This window comes from Topomyia yanbarensis, chromosome 2 (genome assembly GCF_030247195.1).
Source record: "Topomyia yanbarensis strain Yona2022 chromosome 2, ASM3024719v1, whole genome shotgun sequence".
In the NCBI taxonomy this organism is placed as follows: domain Eukaryota; kingdom Metazoa; phylum Arthropoda; class Insecta; order Diptera; family Culicidae; genus Topomyia; species Topomyia yanbarensis.
Window position 1 is genome coordinate 276,842,612 of NC_080671.1, and position 19,863 is coordinate 276,862,474.

Genomic DNA, 19,863 nt, shown 5'->3' on the forward strand with positions numbered 1-19,863 from the left:
TGGGAATTAAATGATCATGTCCCATTTAAACCTGATATGGCTCGCTATATGCGTTAACATCCCAACTCGTTTGGTGTCCTCTAGTTGTTGTGCAATTTGTGTTGGAGATGAAATGTACAGTTCTCTAATCAACAATGGTTAGAATAGCACAAATCAATCTCCAACATAAACGTACAGCAACTATGAATTTATCTCGACTCATGCAGGAAGGTAAAGCTTCCATAGCATTGGTTCAAGAACCGTATTTCCATAAAGGAAATTTCTATTTTGGAAAGTTACTTAACACTGCCTTCATTGCTTACAACAAGACAGGCATGACTAACCCACGTGAAATGCCTCGTGCTTGCATTCTTGCAAATAAGGCTATTGACGCGTGTCTCATATCGGAGCTCACAACTCGCGATATCTGTGTTGTCACAGTTACACTGACTGTCGGAAACGTAGACAAAAAATATATATATTGTTCAGCGTACCTACCGCATACTTTCATTCAACCCAACACGGCTCATCTACTGTTTGGTGATTATAATCAATCTGGACTTCTATGGAAAAGTACCTCTTCCGGCTATGCCTTCCCAGACCCTTCTGAATCAACCTTCTCTAGAGCGAGTATTGCCTTACTGGACGGAATGTCTGTATTGAACATGCTGCAAATGTGTACAGTAAATAACAGACGAAATCGAACCCTGGACCTCCTTTTCGTAAATGAAGAAGCTTCTATTAACTGCACCGTTTCAGAAGCCCTTGAGCCGTTAGTTGCTTGTGACGCACACCATCCTCCTCTTCTAGTAACGCAGATCTGTCCCCAGTTAGTTGTTTATGACGAAATGCTAGATGTCAGGGAGTTCAATTTTTCAAAAACTGATCTCAATAGGCTCCACAACTCACTGCAGGCAATCGATTGGGAGACTTTGCTAAATTCTGCGATCGATGTGAATGTTGCCGTAGAAAAATTTTCACTGGTCCTAAAACAACTTTTCAAATTACATGTTCCCGCACCACGTCCCCGACCAAAACCAGCGTGGTCCAATCGTCAATTACGTGAACTGAAAAGACTGCGAGCAGCTGCACTTCGGCATTACACCAGCCGACGAAACCCCCTCACAAAACGAGAGTTTATTGAAGCCAGCAACAGTTACAAGGCATATAATCGCTTTCTCTATTCAAGACACGTCGCACAAACCCAATCGAACCTGAAACAAAATCCAAAGCAGTTTTGGTCTTTCGTTAACGGGAAACGTAAAGAAAATGGGCTTCCTTCCAGTATGTTCCTTGCAAATGAAACATCAAGTACCCCAAGCGGCATCTGTGACCTATTTGCGCAGCATTTCTCAAGTGTGTTTAAAAAAGTCTCGGCCAACTCCACTCAGATGGAATATAGTCTTCAGGATGTCCCTCATGATGTAATTAATTTAGGCATTATTCAATTTACTGACGAAGATATTCTAACTGCTATGAGAAAGCTAAAGTCTTCAACATCGGCAGGACCAGATGGTATTCCTTCCATTATAATCAAAAGATGCGCAAGCGCATTATGTACGCCTTTAAGACTAATTTTTAACCAATCGCTGTCGCAATCAACGTTCCCCGTCTGTTGGAAAAAATCAGTTATGTTTCCGGTTTTTAAAAAAGGTGATAAGCAAAATGTTGCGAACTATCGTGGCATAACTTCACTCTGCGCTGGCTCAAAGTTATTTGAAATATTAGTAGGAAATGTGCTGTTTCGCGAGACCAGAGCATATATATCGAAGGACCAACATGGCTTTTTTCCTGGTAGATCGACAACTACTAATCTAGCCCAATTCACTTCGCTCTGTATTAAAAATATTGAACTTGGATCTCAGGTCGATACTGTATACACGGATCTCAAGGCTGCATTCGATCGTGTAGATCACACTCTTCTACTGGCAAAGATGAAGCGGCTGGGCGCTTCGGATTATTTTATAGGGTGGCTTAAATCATATCTCGTAAATCGTTCTCTGTGTGTAAAATTAGGAAATAACGAGTCATACAGTTTCATCAACTTGTCGGGAGTGCCTCAAGGGAGCAATCTAGGACCGTTGCTTTTCTCGTTGTTTTTCAATGACGTTTGTTTTGTTATATCTCCTGGGTGTAGACTTATATATGCCGATGATCTCAAACTATTTCTTATTGTGCGGTCAATAGAAGATTGCAAGGAACTACAGAAACACTTAGATGCTTTTTGTTGTTGGTGTAATCGCAACTTGCTGGCTCTCAGCGTGTCCAAATGCTCCATAATATCTTTTACACGTAGAAAAAATCAAATACTGTGGAAGTACACCATTTCCGGGGAATCGCTAGAGAGAATGACAGTTGTCAGAGACCTCGGTGTACTTCTGGACTCACAACTGACATTCAGAAATCATTACTCTCATGTTACAGCACAGGCAAATAGAAATCTCGGTTTCATTATAAGAATCGCCAAAGAGTTCACTGATCCATATTGTTTGCGGGAACTCTATTTTTCACTTGTGCGATCTGTCTTGGAAGCTTCAGCACCCATTTGGTGTCCTTACACAAGCATTTGGATCAACCGAATAGAAGCAGTGCAGGCAAGATTCCTCTGTTTTGCTCTTAGAACTCTGTCGTGGCGTAACCCAACAGAGCTACCACCGTACATCGATCGCTGTCGTCTGCTCGATATGGAAACCCTAGCCAAAAGGCGGAACACATTTAGAGCAGTATTTGTTGGGAAGATATTAACTGGCCAAATAGATGCTCCAGATATTCTCTCACAAATAAATGTCAATGTGCCCCCGAGAAGTCTCAGATCGCATAACTTTTTAAGACTCGAGTTTCGACGCACCGAGTACGGTCAAAACGAACTCATTAGGGCGATGTGTAATGTTTTTAATAGTGTTTATGGCCATTTTGACTTTTCTGTATCTTGTGATGTTTTCAAAAATAGACTAAGAAGGTTGACGTAGATTTTAAGATTCATTTTTTGTAATATTTGTATTTTTTATTTATGTAATGCTGTGTACTATGTTATTATATTTTATTGTAGTGTGAATCCATTGTAATCAGGTATGAATATATGAAAAGATAATGGGTTTTTACGCCCATTTGAGGATTGCTTCTGAAGTATATCCTGAAATGGGCTTTTCCCATTCAACTACATTTCATGTAGACCAACATAGGTCAGATGAAAAAAATAAGAATAAATAAATAAATAAATAACGAATCATCTCCTTCTGATGATTTCAAAAGCGTTGTATCATATTGTAGCAGAAATGGGCTTCCGCTCATTATCGGCAGTGATGCGAATGCTCATCGCATCATTTGGGGCAGCTCGGACATCAATCTGAGAGGCTCTGAACTGATGGAGTACATAAGTAGTACAAATCTCCATATTCTGAATGTGGGAAACCGACCAACTTTTGCGAGGTCTGGGAGGGAGGAGGTGTTAGACATAACACTTTGCTCTGATAGAATTTTGCATGAACTGGGAAATTGGCAGGTTCCAAATGAAACTGAACCGTCTCTATCCGATCATAAATATATATTTTTCGATCATCTTGATGTCACCTTCAATGTGATTACATATCGTAATCCTAAATCTACAAACTGGGACCTCTTTTTGGAAAACTTGGCGACTAAATTTCATGGATATTTTCCAACAATTAGTCAACTAGACGACTTAGATGACGTCGTGGATACGACAAACTCATTCATATTAGCATCCTACGAAGAAGCTTGTCCACTTCGTACTGTTAAATCGACTAGGGGAACCCCTTGGTGGAGGGCTGAGCTTGAAAGAATGAAGAAAGTTATGAGAAGAGCTTGGAACCGGCGTCAGCGTGATGACTCCAGGGCTTTCAGGTCAGCTCGTAGTGCATATAAGAAATGTCTTAGATCTGCAGAACGGGCTGGCTGGCAAAGCCTATGCACTAATGTCTCTAGTCTGAACGAGGCTAGCAGATTAAATAAAATTCTCTCCAAATCGAATGATTTTCAGATGAACTCCTTAAAAACCAGAGATGGTGTTTATGTGACGGACGAAAAAGATGTTCTTAATTGTCTCTTCGACACACACTTTCCAGGTTGTATCGATCCGGAGTTGAACAATGTTCACAGATCTCATTCTGGTGATTCGGACTCGTGGGCGTTAGCACGCACATTGGTTTCCACTGAATCGGTCAAGTGGGCAGTTGACAGCTTTGCTCCATACAAATCACCCGGAAAAGATGGAATACTTCCCGTGCTACTGCAAAAGGGATTTGATATTCTTAAACATGTCTTGAAAAAGATTTTGCTTTCCAGTCTTGCTATCGGGTATATCCCGAAAGCATGGCGAGAAATAACTGTTAGATTTATTCCCAAAGGGGGGCGCTCAAGCTATGAAGAAGCCAAGAGTTTTAGGCCTATCAGCTTAAGTTCTTTTCTTCTGAGAGCTTTGGAACGGATAATCGATCATCACATCAGGAACGTTAGTTTAGTTGAATATCCACTGCACAAAATGCAACATGCATATCAGTGTGGGAAATCCACGATCACTCTGCTTCACGATGTTGTTTACAACATTGAGAAAGCCTACTCGCTCAAGCAATCTAGCTTGGGTGTATTCCTAGATATTGAGGGTGCTTTGTGTCCTTCCAGTCTATTCTGGAAGCGACGCGCGGTCATGGGATACCTGCATGTATCTCAGGTTGGATAAAAGCAATGCTTAGTAACCGCATACTTTGCTCGTCACTGCGACAGGCTGAGATACGGAAGTTGAGTATTTGCGGTTGTCCTCAGGGCGGCGTTCTGTCACCTTTGTTATGGAACTTAGTAGCTGACGGCTTGTTGAAGAAACTCAATGAGCTTGGATTTCCAACCTACGGGTTTGCTGACGATTACCAAATACTAATTACTGGATTTTGCATCGGAACAATCTTTGACTTAATGCAACAGGCATTAAGAGCCGTCGAACAGTGGTGTCGACAGGTTAAACTATCAGTTAACCCAAGCAAAACTTCAATGGTTCTTTTCACGAAGAAGCGAATAACAACCGGAGTTCGTCCCTTGCAGTTCTTTGATTATGAGCTACTGTGTGCGGATCAAGTCAAATACGTTGGAGTCATATTGGGTTCCAAACTGAATTGGTCTGCTCACATTGAGTTCAGAGTCAAGAAAGCGTGCATGGCTTTCGGGCAGTGCAGACGAACTTTTGGAAAGACCTGGGGTCTCAAACCTAAATACATCTATTGGATTTACACGACAATTGTACGTCCAATACTGTCATACGGATGCCTTGTGTGGTGGCAGAGGGGAGAGGTGGTGACAGTCCAGTCAAAGCTAAACCATCTGCAAAGAATGGCGCTCATGGCGTTGACTGGTGCTTTCACCACGACTCCGACTGCTGCTCTTGAGGCACTTTTAAATATCAAACCATTACACATACACTTAAAACAAGAAGCACTATCATGTGCATACAGACTGCAGGTTACTGGGCTTTGGAACAGTAATCATGTTGATCTTGCTACCAGTCATACGATTGTGGTCACAAATGGTTACATGGGGTGAAGATATTCTTGCTCCCAGCGATATTACACTCACTTGTAGTTTTCCTTACAGGACATTCCATGTGAAGATTCCCTCTCGAGAGGAGTGGTTGTCTGGCTTTATGGAAAGACAACAACAAACGCAAGTAGTCTGTTACACTGACGGTTCTCTGATGGAGGGACGTGCCGGTGCTGGTGTCTACTGTCGTGAAATGAGATTGGAACAATCTCACTCACTAGGTAGATACTGTACTGTATTCCAAGAGGAAATCTTTGCGATTATGTGCTGGGTGCAATCGGTCCTTCAACTTAGTTTGTCCGGCAGAGTTATAAACTTCTGCTCCGATAGTCAGGCTGCAATCAAGGCCCTTAGCTCAGACAAATCCCGGTCCAAGCTAGTGATCGCGTGCCGAACCCAAATCGAAGAACTAAGCATTGTCAACACTATCTACCTTGTCTGGGTGCCCGGACATTGCGGTATTACTGGAAATGAATGGGCTGACGAATTGGCCAGGGCAGGTTCAGCGATTGACTTCGTTGGTCCTGAGCCCGGGCTGCCAATTTCGACAAGTTGGATACGGGAAAAAATACGGTCCTGGGCTTCGTCCGAGCACCGTAATTATTGGAGAAATCTACAAACGTGTCGCCAAACAAAGGCGTTTCTAGAACAACCATGCCCAGTGGTTTCGAAAAATCTCTTACATTTTTCGAAGCTCCACTGCGGCATGCTGACCAGGGCTTTAACCGGCCACTGCAAACTCAATTATCGCATGGCAACTATTCAGCGCGCTGAGGCTTTTTCATGTGATCTTTGTGAATCCGACTACGGAACCTCATATCATTTGATATGCAACTGTCCAGCGGTAGCGCAATTGCGATTTCGAGTCTTCAGCCGTCCTTATATAGACGGAACCATGTTTGGTCGACTGAAACTCAGAGACATACTAAAGTTTCTTATCCAATGTGGTAAAGAGCTTTAGGCTTATTCGCAGGCAAGTTGAACTACTTGTGAGTTTAACTTACCTGTTGTTTATTTTTGTTTTGTGCTGTTATTTTTCCCACCCTTCCAAGAGGAAGTACCTCACACGTCCTTGTCCTTTCCTTCCGCTCAGGAAATGATGAAAACACACGGCAAGGCACAAATCCCCGACTATGTACGGGGAACGTGCCATTTGAGCCAATATATTCTGATTCCTGATTCCTGATCACCAGCAGCCAACAGCACGGCGTGGCGGCACAGCGCGCATTCATTCTTCTCGCACGCTTCCATTCAAGCGCCATGCACCGTTCAAAGCAGTGAAACATGCTGTAATATTCCAGAGTGTGTGTTTCCTATGTATATAAGTGACACTGCTTGTTTGTGAGTCAGTTAACTATATGATTTACGCGAATAAACGTCGTAGTAGGTAAAAGTGTTTCTTTCTGATACCGTTCTATGCCTTTAAATAACCGCATGTTTAGTCCGCATGTGCAACCAAGCAAGCTGAGCGTACATGTGAAACCAATCCGCCCTGTTTTGGGAAATAAAGGTTTACGTTTTATTCCACAACCCAGCGGTCAGTCCTCGTGCATTGCCCTCTGAAGCCGGGCTAGTGCTTCCGGAGCTGGCGCGAACAGGCAACACTGTATAAATAAATAGCCTCATGCGTGAGCTACTCGCTAGACTGAATAAGGTTAGTTCTTTATATACCAGCAACCTGAACAGACGCGTTACTTGTACTAGTCCGAAACCCTCAAATACAGCAGGCATGGCTTTCAAAGTTTTGTATACTTTACTATAGAATAAAAACCGCACATCCACATATACATACACAGACAATGTCTCATTTCGCCGAGCTGAGTCGATTATTATATACTGACTCCCCGACGGCTGCTTTTCGTGAAAAAACGACCGCAAAATCACTTGCCGCGCTACTGCGGAGTAGGAACCGAACAGACTAAAATTTGTTCGTCCTTCTTCAGCGGCGTACGTTTTTCGTTTGGCGGTAAGGCACAAATGCTGATGAGGTTACTAGCACCATCGTTATGCATCGTTGTGTGAGTGATTTTTGTTCGTTCTGATTCGTGCTATGTTTTCGCTGTGGTGTTTGTGATGGCGCTTTGCGAAAGGCCTTTTGCATTCGATATAGCATTTTGAATTAACGGTTTTACGGTAAATATAACAGTTGCAGTTCGCGGTCCTCGGAGCCTCAAATATGTTCGGCTAAGTTTTGGTGGTTACTACCTATACCTTTCTTTTAGAACAAAAGTAAAAAGTGACAAGATTGTCTAATGAAAAACTTTATCTTGAGAAATACATGCAGTTGAAAAGCTGCAGCTAGTCTAGTAGCTATCGAGTGTTTGATTTGAATCGAATTGATGTTCGAAACGTTCGTTGTTTAAGTCAAACGCCATCTTTCATTGTGGAATACATCGTGATATGTCTTCATAATGTTGAATTATCTTCACTTGAAGATCTATGCAGGTTGACCACCATATTTTGATTAATGTTTAATTTAAAGAAATGAAACTTTAGTGCTTTAAAAAACAATCTAGGTACAGTTGTGAAAATTATTGATACAGGATTTTCAGGGAAGATAACATCTCAAACCATATAGCGAGAGATATCCAAGGCATGATAGTTTTTGTTGTATAATTAAACGTTGCCGCATTTTTGTTTTCATTTCAGTATCAGTACATTGCAAGGACACAAGAATCGCTGTACAAGTACGCACCAATAAACCATTTAATGGCCGTATCTACGCTTTAGGGCGTTCCGAGACTTGTAACATCGATGTTATCAACTCTGATTCCTTCCGACTTGATTTGACGATGGGTGGGCAGGATTGTAACACTCAGAGCGCCGTATGATTATGCTATTTATTTTTGTTTTGGAGCTGCTACTTTTAAACTTTATTTTCAGACGGGAATTTACAGTAATACAGTGGTCTTACAACATCATTCAGTTGTTATGACAAAGGCTGATAAAATTTACAAGGTTAAATGCACCTACGATATGAGTTCAAAGAATATTTCTTTTGGAATGTTACCGATTCGTGATCCGGAAATGATACATATCAACTCATCGCCCGAGGCACCTCCTCCGAGAATTCGTATTTTAGATGGAAGAAGTCGTGAGGTTGAAACTGTACGAATTGGAGACCGACTTACGTTCCGCATAGAAATTCCTGAAGACAGTAAGTGTTCTTATGCATATGCGTACTTCAAAAGAGATAAATTTATAATTATTCCTATAGCTCCATATGGTATTTTTGCTCGTTCTTGTGTTGCCATGGCAAAAGATTCGAAAAGCACATTCCAAATAATCGATGATGATGGATGTCCGGTAGATCCCAGCATATTTCCAGCGTTCACCCCGGACGGTAATGCATTGCAATCGATATATGAAGCATTCAGATTTACAGAAAGCTATGGAGTCATTTTCCAATGTAATGTTAAATACTGCCTGGGCCCATGCGAACCAGCTGTTTGTGAGTGGGGAAGAGATTCGGTAGAATCCTGGGGCAGGAAACGCCGCTCTTTAACAAGGTAAATATTAAATTTTTGAAGCAGAATACTTCTAACGTTTCAATACAGGGTCACCGTTTCAAAAATTACTGCTGGGACAATTTCCCAGTCCTTGAATGCCTTTAACTTTCGCTGTGCTGAATGAAATCACTAGTGTTCATAGTTATTTTCAATTCCGTAAAATGTATGTACGTTTAACTTAATTAACACTAGTGTTCGCGTGCATTAAGGGAGACTGAGGAGACTTGATCCCCGGGGAGACTTGATCCCATCATTGTAACTCAAGGGCTGATCAGAATACATTAATCGAATATACTAGAAAGTTGCGTAGTTTTATCTAAACATAAGTTTCTGTAACACAAAAAAATAAATTGGACATGTGTTACCGAATTTTTACCGATTTAAAGAAAAAAATCTCAGAAAAACTGAAGAAGATTTATTTTCCAAATTTTCAATCTTTTATACAATCGATAAAGTCACCCACTGCATACTATACTTTTGCATATAGAAATACAGGAGAATGTCAATTATATGAATACGCTATGATTGAGCTGATTTTTTTGTTCAACTATATTTGTACTAAAGTTTGCTGAAATAGATGCTATGGGTTCACTTGATCCCTTCAAATTCGTGGAGATTTGATCCACTTCGCCATGCTTCGTACACACTACTGAAAATAACCAAATTCACACCAGAACAATTGAAGTCATTGTTTCCATAAAAAAAACTGTCAAAAATGAACGCTTCATCATACAAAAACTTAACTGTAAATGTTTACTACAGCATACGTAGCAACCATGCATCCCACATTTGACGTTCCTCAACCATAATATCGACAGCTTTCAAATAATTGCACAGAGATTTGGGGAATTCGTAATAAAAATCAGGTGAGAGATGGGTAATATAGGGTTACCAAATGGGCTGAGAGCAAAATAAGGACACACTGAATGTCGACCGCCCCAAACTTCCCTCCCCCTTTCAGTATCAGTAGATTATACCCTAACGAAAATGAATTAACAAACGAGTAGTTAGTTTTGAAAGACAACTTTAACTATGATTTAATATAATAAAAGAATCAATGTTCGTTTTCATGCACATATTTTTCAGCACATTTTCTCCACAAGACCTACATTATGTGTTTGAAATGACGCGTTTCTTCCTAAATCCGGCATATTTGTTCACATAGCTCGATTGGAATCGTTGGTTTGGGTTCGATTGGAATTTTTAGTTGCAGTCTTCGCGCATCTCAATATGTTTGTTATCTCTGGCCTATACAAAGTTTCAATATTTAAACCAGCCTAGTCGCTAGTCGCTTTTTCGTTTACTGGGTATATACGCCTCTCCAGTAAATCCTAGAGCACTCTAGTTAGAGTGTGGCCAACACGAGTTTGACGTAACAAACGAGCAGAAATCTGACGTATTTCTATTATGAATACGTCAAATTTCATGTTCGTTTGGATACGTCATACGTATTACGTCATGGTCTCATGGCCACACACTAACTAGAGTGCTCTAGTACCCACTGAGTAAATTTTCTGGCAGAGACCGCTCTGCTAGATTTCTGAAAGTCTTGGTTTGGCAGCCCTGTCAGATTTCTGCGCGTATCCTGTCGGGTTAGTTGAGCTAGGGCGAACTCGGTTTCGCTCGCGTTTTCTGACAAATTTTGACAGGAACCGAGCAAAACTCTGGCATAACTCGGGCATAAACTGTGCAAAGACCCAGGCAATAGGGATCTTTAGGAGTGTGCGGGTTAAGGCATATTCTGATGCAGATTAGTACCGTGAGTTAATATCTCAGTCCTTTTTCAATTTTTTTGCCCGAAACTATTGAAAAAACATTTTTTAGTTTGTTTCCTTTTAGGACAATAACACATCCAAACCCATGCGACTTGCACGACTCTATAGGTTGCCTTATCAGATCTACCATAGTTTGCAGATGAAACTTGGGATGGCAGGCTGCTAGCGGATTGAAAAAGTACCAGATCATGCTGTGTGGGGTGCTGTCCCGGTTAACAATGAGGCGAGCGAGATATTTGCAGATACGTCATTTAGTAGGACGACTGTCAGTTTGCTGGTTGAATTTAATTTGGTTTTTTTATATTTAAAAATCATAAAAGAAAAATTAAGATTTAAGAATGATATGAGTGTACTCGTAAGGACACCAGCTATCAATACATATGAAAAACTGGTACAATTTTTCCAAATTAAAGATCCCTATTCCTACCTGGTAGAATTTAGCACGAATCGAGCAAAACATCTGACAAAGATGCGGCGGGAAGCGTGCAGAGATCTTGACCGTACATTTCTGGCTGGATTCTTGATAAAAGTGAGCAGCATCGGTTGGTTTAACCGCTTCCCACTGAGACGTCCAAAAAATTGTTTCAAAATCGTTCAACACGGGTCCAACGATGGACGTTTGTTGAACGGTTATTTGGACGTTGTCCAAATTAGTCCAAGGAACGTCCTTCATTGGACGATTTTGAAACCAACCGTTCTTAGAGGGTTCTGTCAGAAACGGTTGTTGCATTTGAGTGAATTCGTTGCCAGAATTCTCGCACAAATCGCGCAAAATGCTCGCAGAAACTCTGCCAGTATCAATTTCGCTCAACTTTTGCTAACTTTCTGCTTGCCACGCTGACCGGGTAAATCCAGCCCATCCAGATAGAATACGTGCCGGAGTTCTGGCTGGCTTCTGTCGGAATTTTGGTTTATCCGCCGCTACTTACTGCAGTGAAAAACACTAACTCAAACATGAGTTAAATTTGTTAAATTGGTCAATATCAACATTGTAAAAGTAGCCATATTTATTGACAAAAAACTCGGAAAGAAGTGACCAATGAAAATAATTGAATAGTTTAATTCTCTCGAAATAAATTTGATCTCAAAGATTTCAAATATGTCTACCACGGCTTGAGACTAAAATAAGAACATTTTAAGCAAAATAAGGACGCTTTTCAAAGTCGTCGAAAATAAGGACATGTCCTTTAAAATAAGGACGGTTGGTAACCCTAGGTAATATGTAGTAACAAAAATAGTAATATCAAATCACAACAATGTAATCAATACCACAATACATTTATAACATTGAATGGGGTTAGGTACCTATTTTTCCGCTATTGGGGAGGGTACCACATTATTTCATTATTAATTTTATTATTTCAGCATTATTAATTTTATTATTTCAGCTTTTCCATTTTTTCTTTGTTTTCCAAAAATGCTCATAGCTCATGTCCAGTATAATATTTCCATGTAATTTTTTTATGATAATCAGTCAACCCTAGAAACAATATAAAACTACAAAAAATACATAGTTTTTTTTATCATTCCACGGAGTAGGATTGAAAAATAAAAACCTGTTTTAATCCTCCTAGAGGTGTAATTGTGCCTTTCTCATTTCTCCAAACTATGATTTAATATCTGGTTCGTACAATATAACATTATGGAAATATATTTCATTCTTATTACACTTGGTAAGTATATATAAGAGCACCTTCTTGCATTCATCGCGGTATCGGTTTGAATCGGAGTTTTCTATGTGATCGCACTCCACAACCCGTAACTCCGGAGCCGGAAGTCGGATGGAGATGGAATTTAATATCAGTCAGTAATACCTTTCATTTGAGACTAAGTTGATCAAATCGGTCTAGCCATTTTCGAGAAACCAATATAACCGTTATTCTGAATTTGGATGCTTCCGGATCCGTCAATGGTGGCCAGTGTGGCCAAACCTAGGGGCAGATCACTCTAAGAATGTATAACAAATTTGCATCAAATTAGAAAAAAATGCATTTAATTTCCATTTTTGCATCAGCTTTGCACTCCCTCACAGAACAGTTTGTTTAACAAACGTCCTACGCTGATCTACTTTATTTATTTATTTAAATTTAAAATAAATAAATAAATAAATAAATAATTTCACAGATTTTTAAAAATGCATCACAAGTGATCTGTCCCTAGGGCCAAAGAGACTTTGAATGACTGTTGGTGACCTGGATCTACAAATTCAACAGTTGTGTTTACATTTGGAAAAAAAAAATCACCTTTTTACATTCATCGCAGAATTCGTTAGAATCGGGATTTGCTGCGTGCTCGTACGTATCACCCTGTAATTCAGGAACCAGAACTCGGATCCACACAAAATTCAACAGCAGCTGATGGACCTTTCATTTAAAATCAAGTTTGTCAAAATCGGTTCAGAAAATTCCGAGAAACCGATGTGGACAGATCAACAAATTTTGTTTTGTAACCATACTCTTCAACTCGTAATCCGGAACAAGATGTCGGTTGAAAAAGAAATTCAATAGCAACCTATGGGAATATTATACCTTTCATTTGAATCTTAGTTGGTAAAAATCGGTTCAGCCATCTCCGAGAAACCGATGTGGACATTTTGTTAACAAATCTGCACATAAACACACATACATGCATACATACATACATACACACATACATACATACATACATACATACATACATACATACATACATACATACATACATACATACATACATACATACATACATACATACATACATACATATATACATACATACATACATACATACATACATACATACATACATACATACATACATACATACATACATACATACATACATACATACATACATACATACATACATACATACATACATACATACATACATACATACATACATACATACATACATACATACATACATACATACATACATACATACATACATACATACATACATACATACATACATACATACATACATACATACATACATACATACATACATACATACATACATACATACATACATACATACATACATACATACATACATACATACATACATACATACATACATACATACATACATACATACATACATACATACATACATACATACATACATACATACATACATACATACATACATACATACATACATACATACATACATACATACATACATACATACATACATACATACATACATACATACATACATACATACATACATACATACATACATACATACATACATACATACATACATACATACATACATACATACATACATACATACATACATACATACATACATACATACATACATACATACATACATACATACATACATACATACATACATACATACATACATACATACATACATAACTCCGCTAGCAAATGACGGATCTCAATAGTGGCATGTCTGTAATAATATACGTACATGGAACTATTGAGAACCAGAGCTACAGGTCCAAAGCCCTGGTAAAGGATGGTTATGATGATCCGGGCCGAGATCACCACGTAAAGCAAGGTAGGGCATAACCCCAATTCCAAGGCGTGAAGCGACCCGTGCCGAGGGATGAGTGATCGAGGGGGTGAAAAAGATGCTCGATCGTTAACGGAGCCTGTGGGGTACCTGGGCAACCCCCACAGTAAGCGTCCCTTACCACGCTAATGCGGAGCTCTGGCGTGGCGGACATTTATTTCTCGCGCGACTCGTGGGACTTTACATGGAGATAAATAAAAATAAAAACAAACAGACGGAGGTGCCAAACCCCTTCGCTAGAGGTGGTTTGGCGAGGTCTCCCCCCCGTGGGGAGAGTAGTGGAGCGATGAGTGCTGCATCCGAAAGCACAAGTGACCCCCCAGCGACGGTAGGCAATAACCCTACCAATGCATCGGAGGGGCCAATATCTGCGATGCGCAAAGTAGCGAAGCAACTCGATTCTATAATCGACTTCGCTAGCGCAAAGCAGAATATAGCCAAGGAGTTGAAGTTGAGCCTCCTGGAGCTCCGGAAAGCTGTTCGTGTCGCAAGACAGGAACAGCAGGCCTATGTTGAGAGGGTGGCATGTCGGAAGAGTCCCGACAGAGAAACCCAGACAGTAGCCTCCAATAGGGAGGAAAGAGAGAAGGTCGATAGAGGTTCACAGACAGTGGCCTTTACCTTCTACGGAGCAGCCACGTCGATCGGAGCGGCGACCGAGTTCCCTTCGAAGGGAAAAGGAAAGGGCAATCGCAAGACGGCATCGAATGCGAAGCGCCCTAGGAAGTCGCCAGGCGAGGGTGCCAAAACCGACACCACTCGGCGTGCAACCGTCAAGGTCAAACGCCGCCTGTGGAGAGCGATGGTACCAGCAACCCGGCACGACCGGGGCAGGGGGCTCAAACCCCTGGACGCTGGTCACCAAGAAAAAGCCGGCACCGAAACCGGAGGTACCGCGGCCTGCGAGGAAGGCCAAGGACAGAGGCGAAGCCTTGTGGTTAAAAACCGACCAGGACAAATACGCCGATGTCCTTAAATCGATGAAGGCGGCCGAAAGCCTCTCGGCCCTTGGGCAGGATGTGCGTAGCGTAAGAACCACCAACACGGGAGAGATGCTCCTGGTGCTGAAGCGAGGCGCACAATCAAGTGCAGTATACAAGGCCTTGGCCCAAGAGGTCCTTGGTGAGGGCGCCCAAATCAGGTCGCTAGGGGCGGAAACAACTCTCCAGTGCAAGCACTTGGACGAGTTCACGACCGCAGAAGACATCGTCGCAGCCGTCAAGGAGCACTGCGACGTCACAATCGAGCGGGCCTCTGTGCGATTGAGAGACGGACCCTCTGGCACCCAAGTAGCCTACCTCAGGCTACTGAAGGCGGATGCCAAAAAGGTAACCGAGAAAGGGAAGCTGAAGATCGGCTGGTCGGTATGCCCTATTAGTATACCCCAGCCGCCTTCAGTGAATAGGTGCTATCGGTGCCTTGAATCCGGCCACAAAGCATACGAATGCAAAGGCATAGATAGGAGCAAGCTATGTCGTCGCTGCGGCGAGGAGGGACATAAAGAGCGGGGGTGCACTAAGGCATATAAGTGCCTTATCTGCACCGCTAAGAAGCAAGCCCATAAACATGCTATGGGCGGACCTTCGTGTCGCTTCGGCGAGTTAAATAAGAAGAAGCCGTGAGAGTCACACAGCTAAATCTTAACCATTGTGCAGCAGCCCAACAGCTGCTGTGGCAGTCGGTCTCGGAGTCGAGGACAGATGTCGCCCTCTTATCAGACCCGTACAGCATCCCTGCCGGCAACGGCAATTGGGTGTCGGACGGGTCTGGAATGGTGGCAATCTTAACAACGGGAAGGTTCCCGGTTCAAGAGGTAATACACCCCTCCGCCGAGGGTGTGGCGATTGCCAAGATCAATGGTGTGTTCTATTGCAGCTGCTACGCCCCACCAAGGTGGCCAATAGAACAGTTCTACCAGATGATCGACAGGTTCTCGTCGGACCTCGTGGGCCGGAAACCGGTAGTAATAGCGGGAGACTTTAACGCTTGGGCAGTGGAGTGGGGCAGCCGCTGTATAAATAGCAGGGGTCAAGCGCTAATGGAAGCGCTTGCGAAACTCGATACTGTTCTAGCTAATGATGGCTCCGCTAGTACATTCCGTAGAAACGGAGTGGAGGCGTGGATTGATTTGACCTTTGCCAGCCCGAGTCTGGCTCCAGGCTTGGAATGGAGGGTAGACGAAGGCTACACCCATAGCGATCATTTAGCAATCCGCTTTAAGATCAACTATGGTGTGCAGCATCCGAGGGCGGGAGATCCCTGTCAGGTACGCGGGTGGAAGTTCAATCACTTCGACAGCGAAGCTTTCACCGCGGCCCTGGGACTGGAGGCCAACACCGACAGTCTAAGCGGGGATGCGCTGGTAGCTGTTCTATCACGCGCGTGCGACGCCACTATGCCGAGAAAAACACTGCCAAGAAACGGTAGATGCCCGGTATATTGGTGGAGTGCCGAGATTGCAGCTCTACGGTCAGCCTGTCTCAGAGCTAGACGTAGGATGCAAAGAGCTCGCACCGAGGATGCAAGAGAGAACCGCCGTGAAGTGTTTCGAGCTGCGAAATTGGCCCTTAACAAGGCTATTAAAAGCAGCAAGAGAGCGTGTTTCGACAACCTGTGTGAGAGTGCCAACGCGAATCCGTGGGGTGGCGCCTACCGGATTGTGATGGCCAAGACCAAAGGGGGCTCCTCACCCCCAGAACGGTCTCCGGACCGGTTGGCAACGATTATCGAAGTACTCTTTCCGTCTCGAGCCACAAGCTCCTGGCCACCTGCGCTACGAGACAGTGCGGGCACGGTCGAAATGGTGGCTCCAGTGACGAATGAAGAACTACTCGCAGTGGCTAAATCCCTAGCAATGAACAAAGCTCCAGGGCCGGATGAAGTTCCAAACAACGCTCTCAAGGCAGCGATCATAGCGAACCCGAACATGTTCAGGCTAGCTATGCAGAGATGCCTTGACGAGTGCCGTTTCCCCGACAGATGGAAAAGGCAGAAACTGGTGCTGTTGCCGAAGCCCGGGAAGCCGCCAGGCGACCCATCGGCGTACAGACCAATCTGTCTGATAGACACGACTGGCAAACTGCTTGAGAGGATCATCCTCAACAGGCTCACCCCGTACGCGGAAGGTACGGACGGTCTGTCAAGCAACCAGTTTGGCTTTCGGAAGGGTAAGTCCACAGTGGTCGCTCTCAACTCAGTGATAAATACTGCCGAGATAGCGATCCAACGAAAAAGGCGAGGTATTCGATACTGTGCGTTAGTGACACTCGACGTGAAGAACGCATTCAACAGCGCAAGCTGGGATGCCATCGCGCTCTCGTTACACCGGCTTAGCCTACCGGTGGGTCTGTACCGGATCCTGGAAAGTTACTTCCAAAACCGCATACTGATATACGAGACCGATGCCGGTCAGAAAAGGGTTCCGATTACCGCCGGAGTCCCGCAGGGCTCGATCCTAGGCCCGGTGCTATGGAACCTCATGTATGACGGGGTTCTGAGACTGAAGTTCCCTCCTGGGGTCAAGATCGTCGGCTTTGCCGACGACGTAACCTTGGAGGTCTATGGGGAGTCAATTCGTGAGATAGAACTAACCGTAGAACACGCGATTAGCACGGTGGAGGAATGGATGAGCGCGAGAGGCCTAGAGCTCGCTCATCATAAGACGGAGGTAGTTATCGTCAACAACCGCAAGTCGGCACAACATGCAGTTATCCATGTGGGAGAAGTCGCGATCACTTCACAGCGAAGTCTGAAGTCTCTCGGAGTCATTATAGACGACAAGCTGACCTTCGGCAGCCATGTCGACTATACGTGCAAGAGAGCGTCGACTGCTGTTGCGGCACTATCGAGAATGATGTCCAACAGCTCAAAGGTGTGCGCCAGTAGACGTAGGTTACTGGCAGGCGTTGCCGTATCTATCCTCAGGTACGGCGGCCCGTCATGGTCAAGAGCACTGAGGGTAACCAGTTACCTACAGAAACTGGAGAGCACCTACCGCGTGATGTGCCTCAGAGTGATATCTGCCTACCGCACGGTATCACACGATGCATCCTGCGTGATAGCGAGCATGATGCCAGTCGGGCTGGTCATTCGGGAAGATGAGGAGTGCTTTGAGCTACGTGGAAATAGGGGAGCCCGCGAGCGCACCAGGGTGACCTCGGTCACCAGGTGGCAGCGTGAGTGGGACAACTCCTCGAAAGGTAGGTGGACCCACCGGCTGATACCTAGCATATCGAGCTGGGTGGGAAGACCCCATGGGGAAGTTCACTTCCACCTGACACAATTCCTGTCAGGCCATAGCTGTTTCCGTCAGTACCTCCACAGGTTCGGGCACGCGGAGGTCCCAGTCTGCCCGGACTGCCCAGGTGTAGATGAAACTGCCGAACACATACTGTTCGTATGTCATCGGTTCGACGTCGAAAGAAGAGCAATGCTTGACGTCTGTGGCTGGGACACAACCCCTGATACCCTTATTCAGCGGATGTGTCAATCGGTGGAGAAGTGGAACGCAGTCTCGGCTGCTACCATCCAGATTGCCAGTAGGCTACAGGTAATCCGGCGAACCGAGCAACAGACGGCGGGCACGGCTAACTAGTGATTGGTTAGCTGGAGCGAAAAAGGCCAAGCGCAAAATAAGAGAGTGAATGGTCTGTTCATGCCGAGGTAGGTTGGCGCAGCGAATGGCAACCGCGTAAGGGGTAAACCCAGCCACCCCGAAGCAAGACAGAAGAGTGAGTGTATAGGCGTATAAGTGGACTGCCTCATGCCAAGACGGGAGGGTCGTAGCGTAGTATGTTGGAACTAAGCTATCGATGCCTCATGGCGTGGCAGAGGAGTGAAAGGGTGAGCATCCAAGTCAGTCTCACACTGCATGTTAAGGGTGAGCATAAAAGTCAGCCTCACAGGTTGGTAGAGGCTAGCACAAAAGTCAGCCTAGCAAGGAATGAAAAAGGTGAGCACAAAAGTCAGCCTCGCATGGTATGTCAGAAGTGGGGCCTAAGAAAAATGTCCCACATGGGATGCCAGAGGGAGTGACAAAGGTACAATAGAGTGGCACGATTGAGAGTGAATCAGGTGATAGGGTGAGCACCCAAGTCAGCCTCACATGGATGGGTAGGGCGAGCACAAAAGTAAGCCTAGCAAGGAATGAGTACGGTGAGCACACAAGTCAGCCTCGCATGGAACGTAAAAGGTGAGCACAAAAGTCAGCCTCATGTGGGAGTGTTTGAGAGTGAATCAAAGTGCGATTGAGAGAGCACCCAAGTAAGCCTCATACAGGATGTATGAACGCGTGAGTGAGAGTGAATGAGTACATTTAGTACAGCCATCCCCCCAGAAGTAATACCGAGAGGTAGTTCCTGGGAGGAATGATGGCGGAGCCCAATGGAGTTTAGTCGGTATTAATGGCTGGTCACCATTTGAGTCCGACACGCCCCCAGTGCACCCCGTGCGGTAGATTGGACCCTACCAATAGCACGTGTACTGGGCTAGGACATAAAGGTCTTCTCCATTGTAAA

At 43.8% G+C, this 19,863-nt stretch overlaps 1 protein-coding gene across 4 annotated transcripts in view; it reads left to right on the forward strand.

The window, feature by feature from the left end:
- LOC131683179 (uncharacterized) overlaps positions 1-19,863 on the forward strand; it is a 933,050-nt gene that overhangs the window by 520,934 nt on the left and 392,253 nt on the right. For all 4 annotated transcript variants that reach the window (XM_058965020.1, XM_058965019.1, XM_058965021.1 and 1 more), the window contains 3 exons: positions 8,176-8,351; positions 8,410-8,683; positions 8,744-9,035. In XM_058965020.1, the coding sequence (XP_058821003.1) occupies positions 8,176-8,351; positions 8,410-8,683; positions 8,744-9,035 (742 nt within the window). The remainder of the gene's footprint in view (positions 1-8,175; positions 8,352-8,409; positions 8,684-8,743; positions 9,036-19,863) is intronic.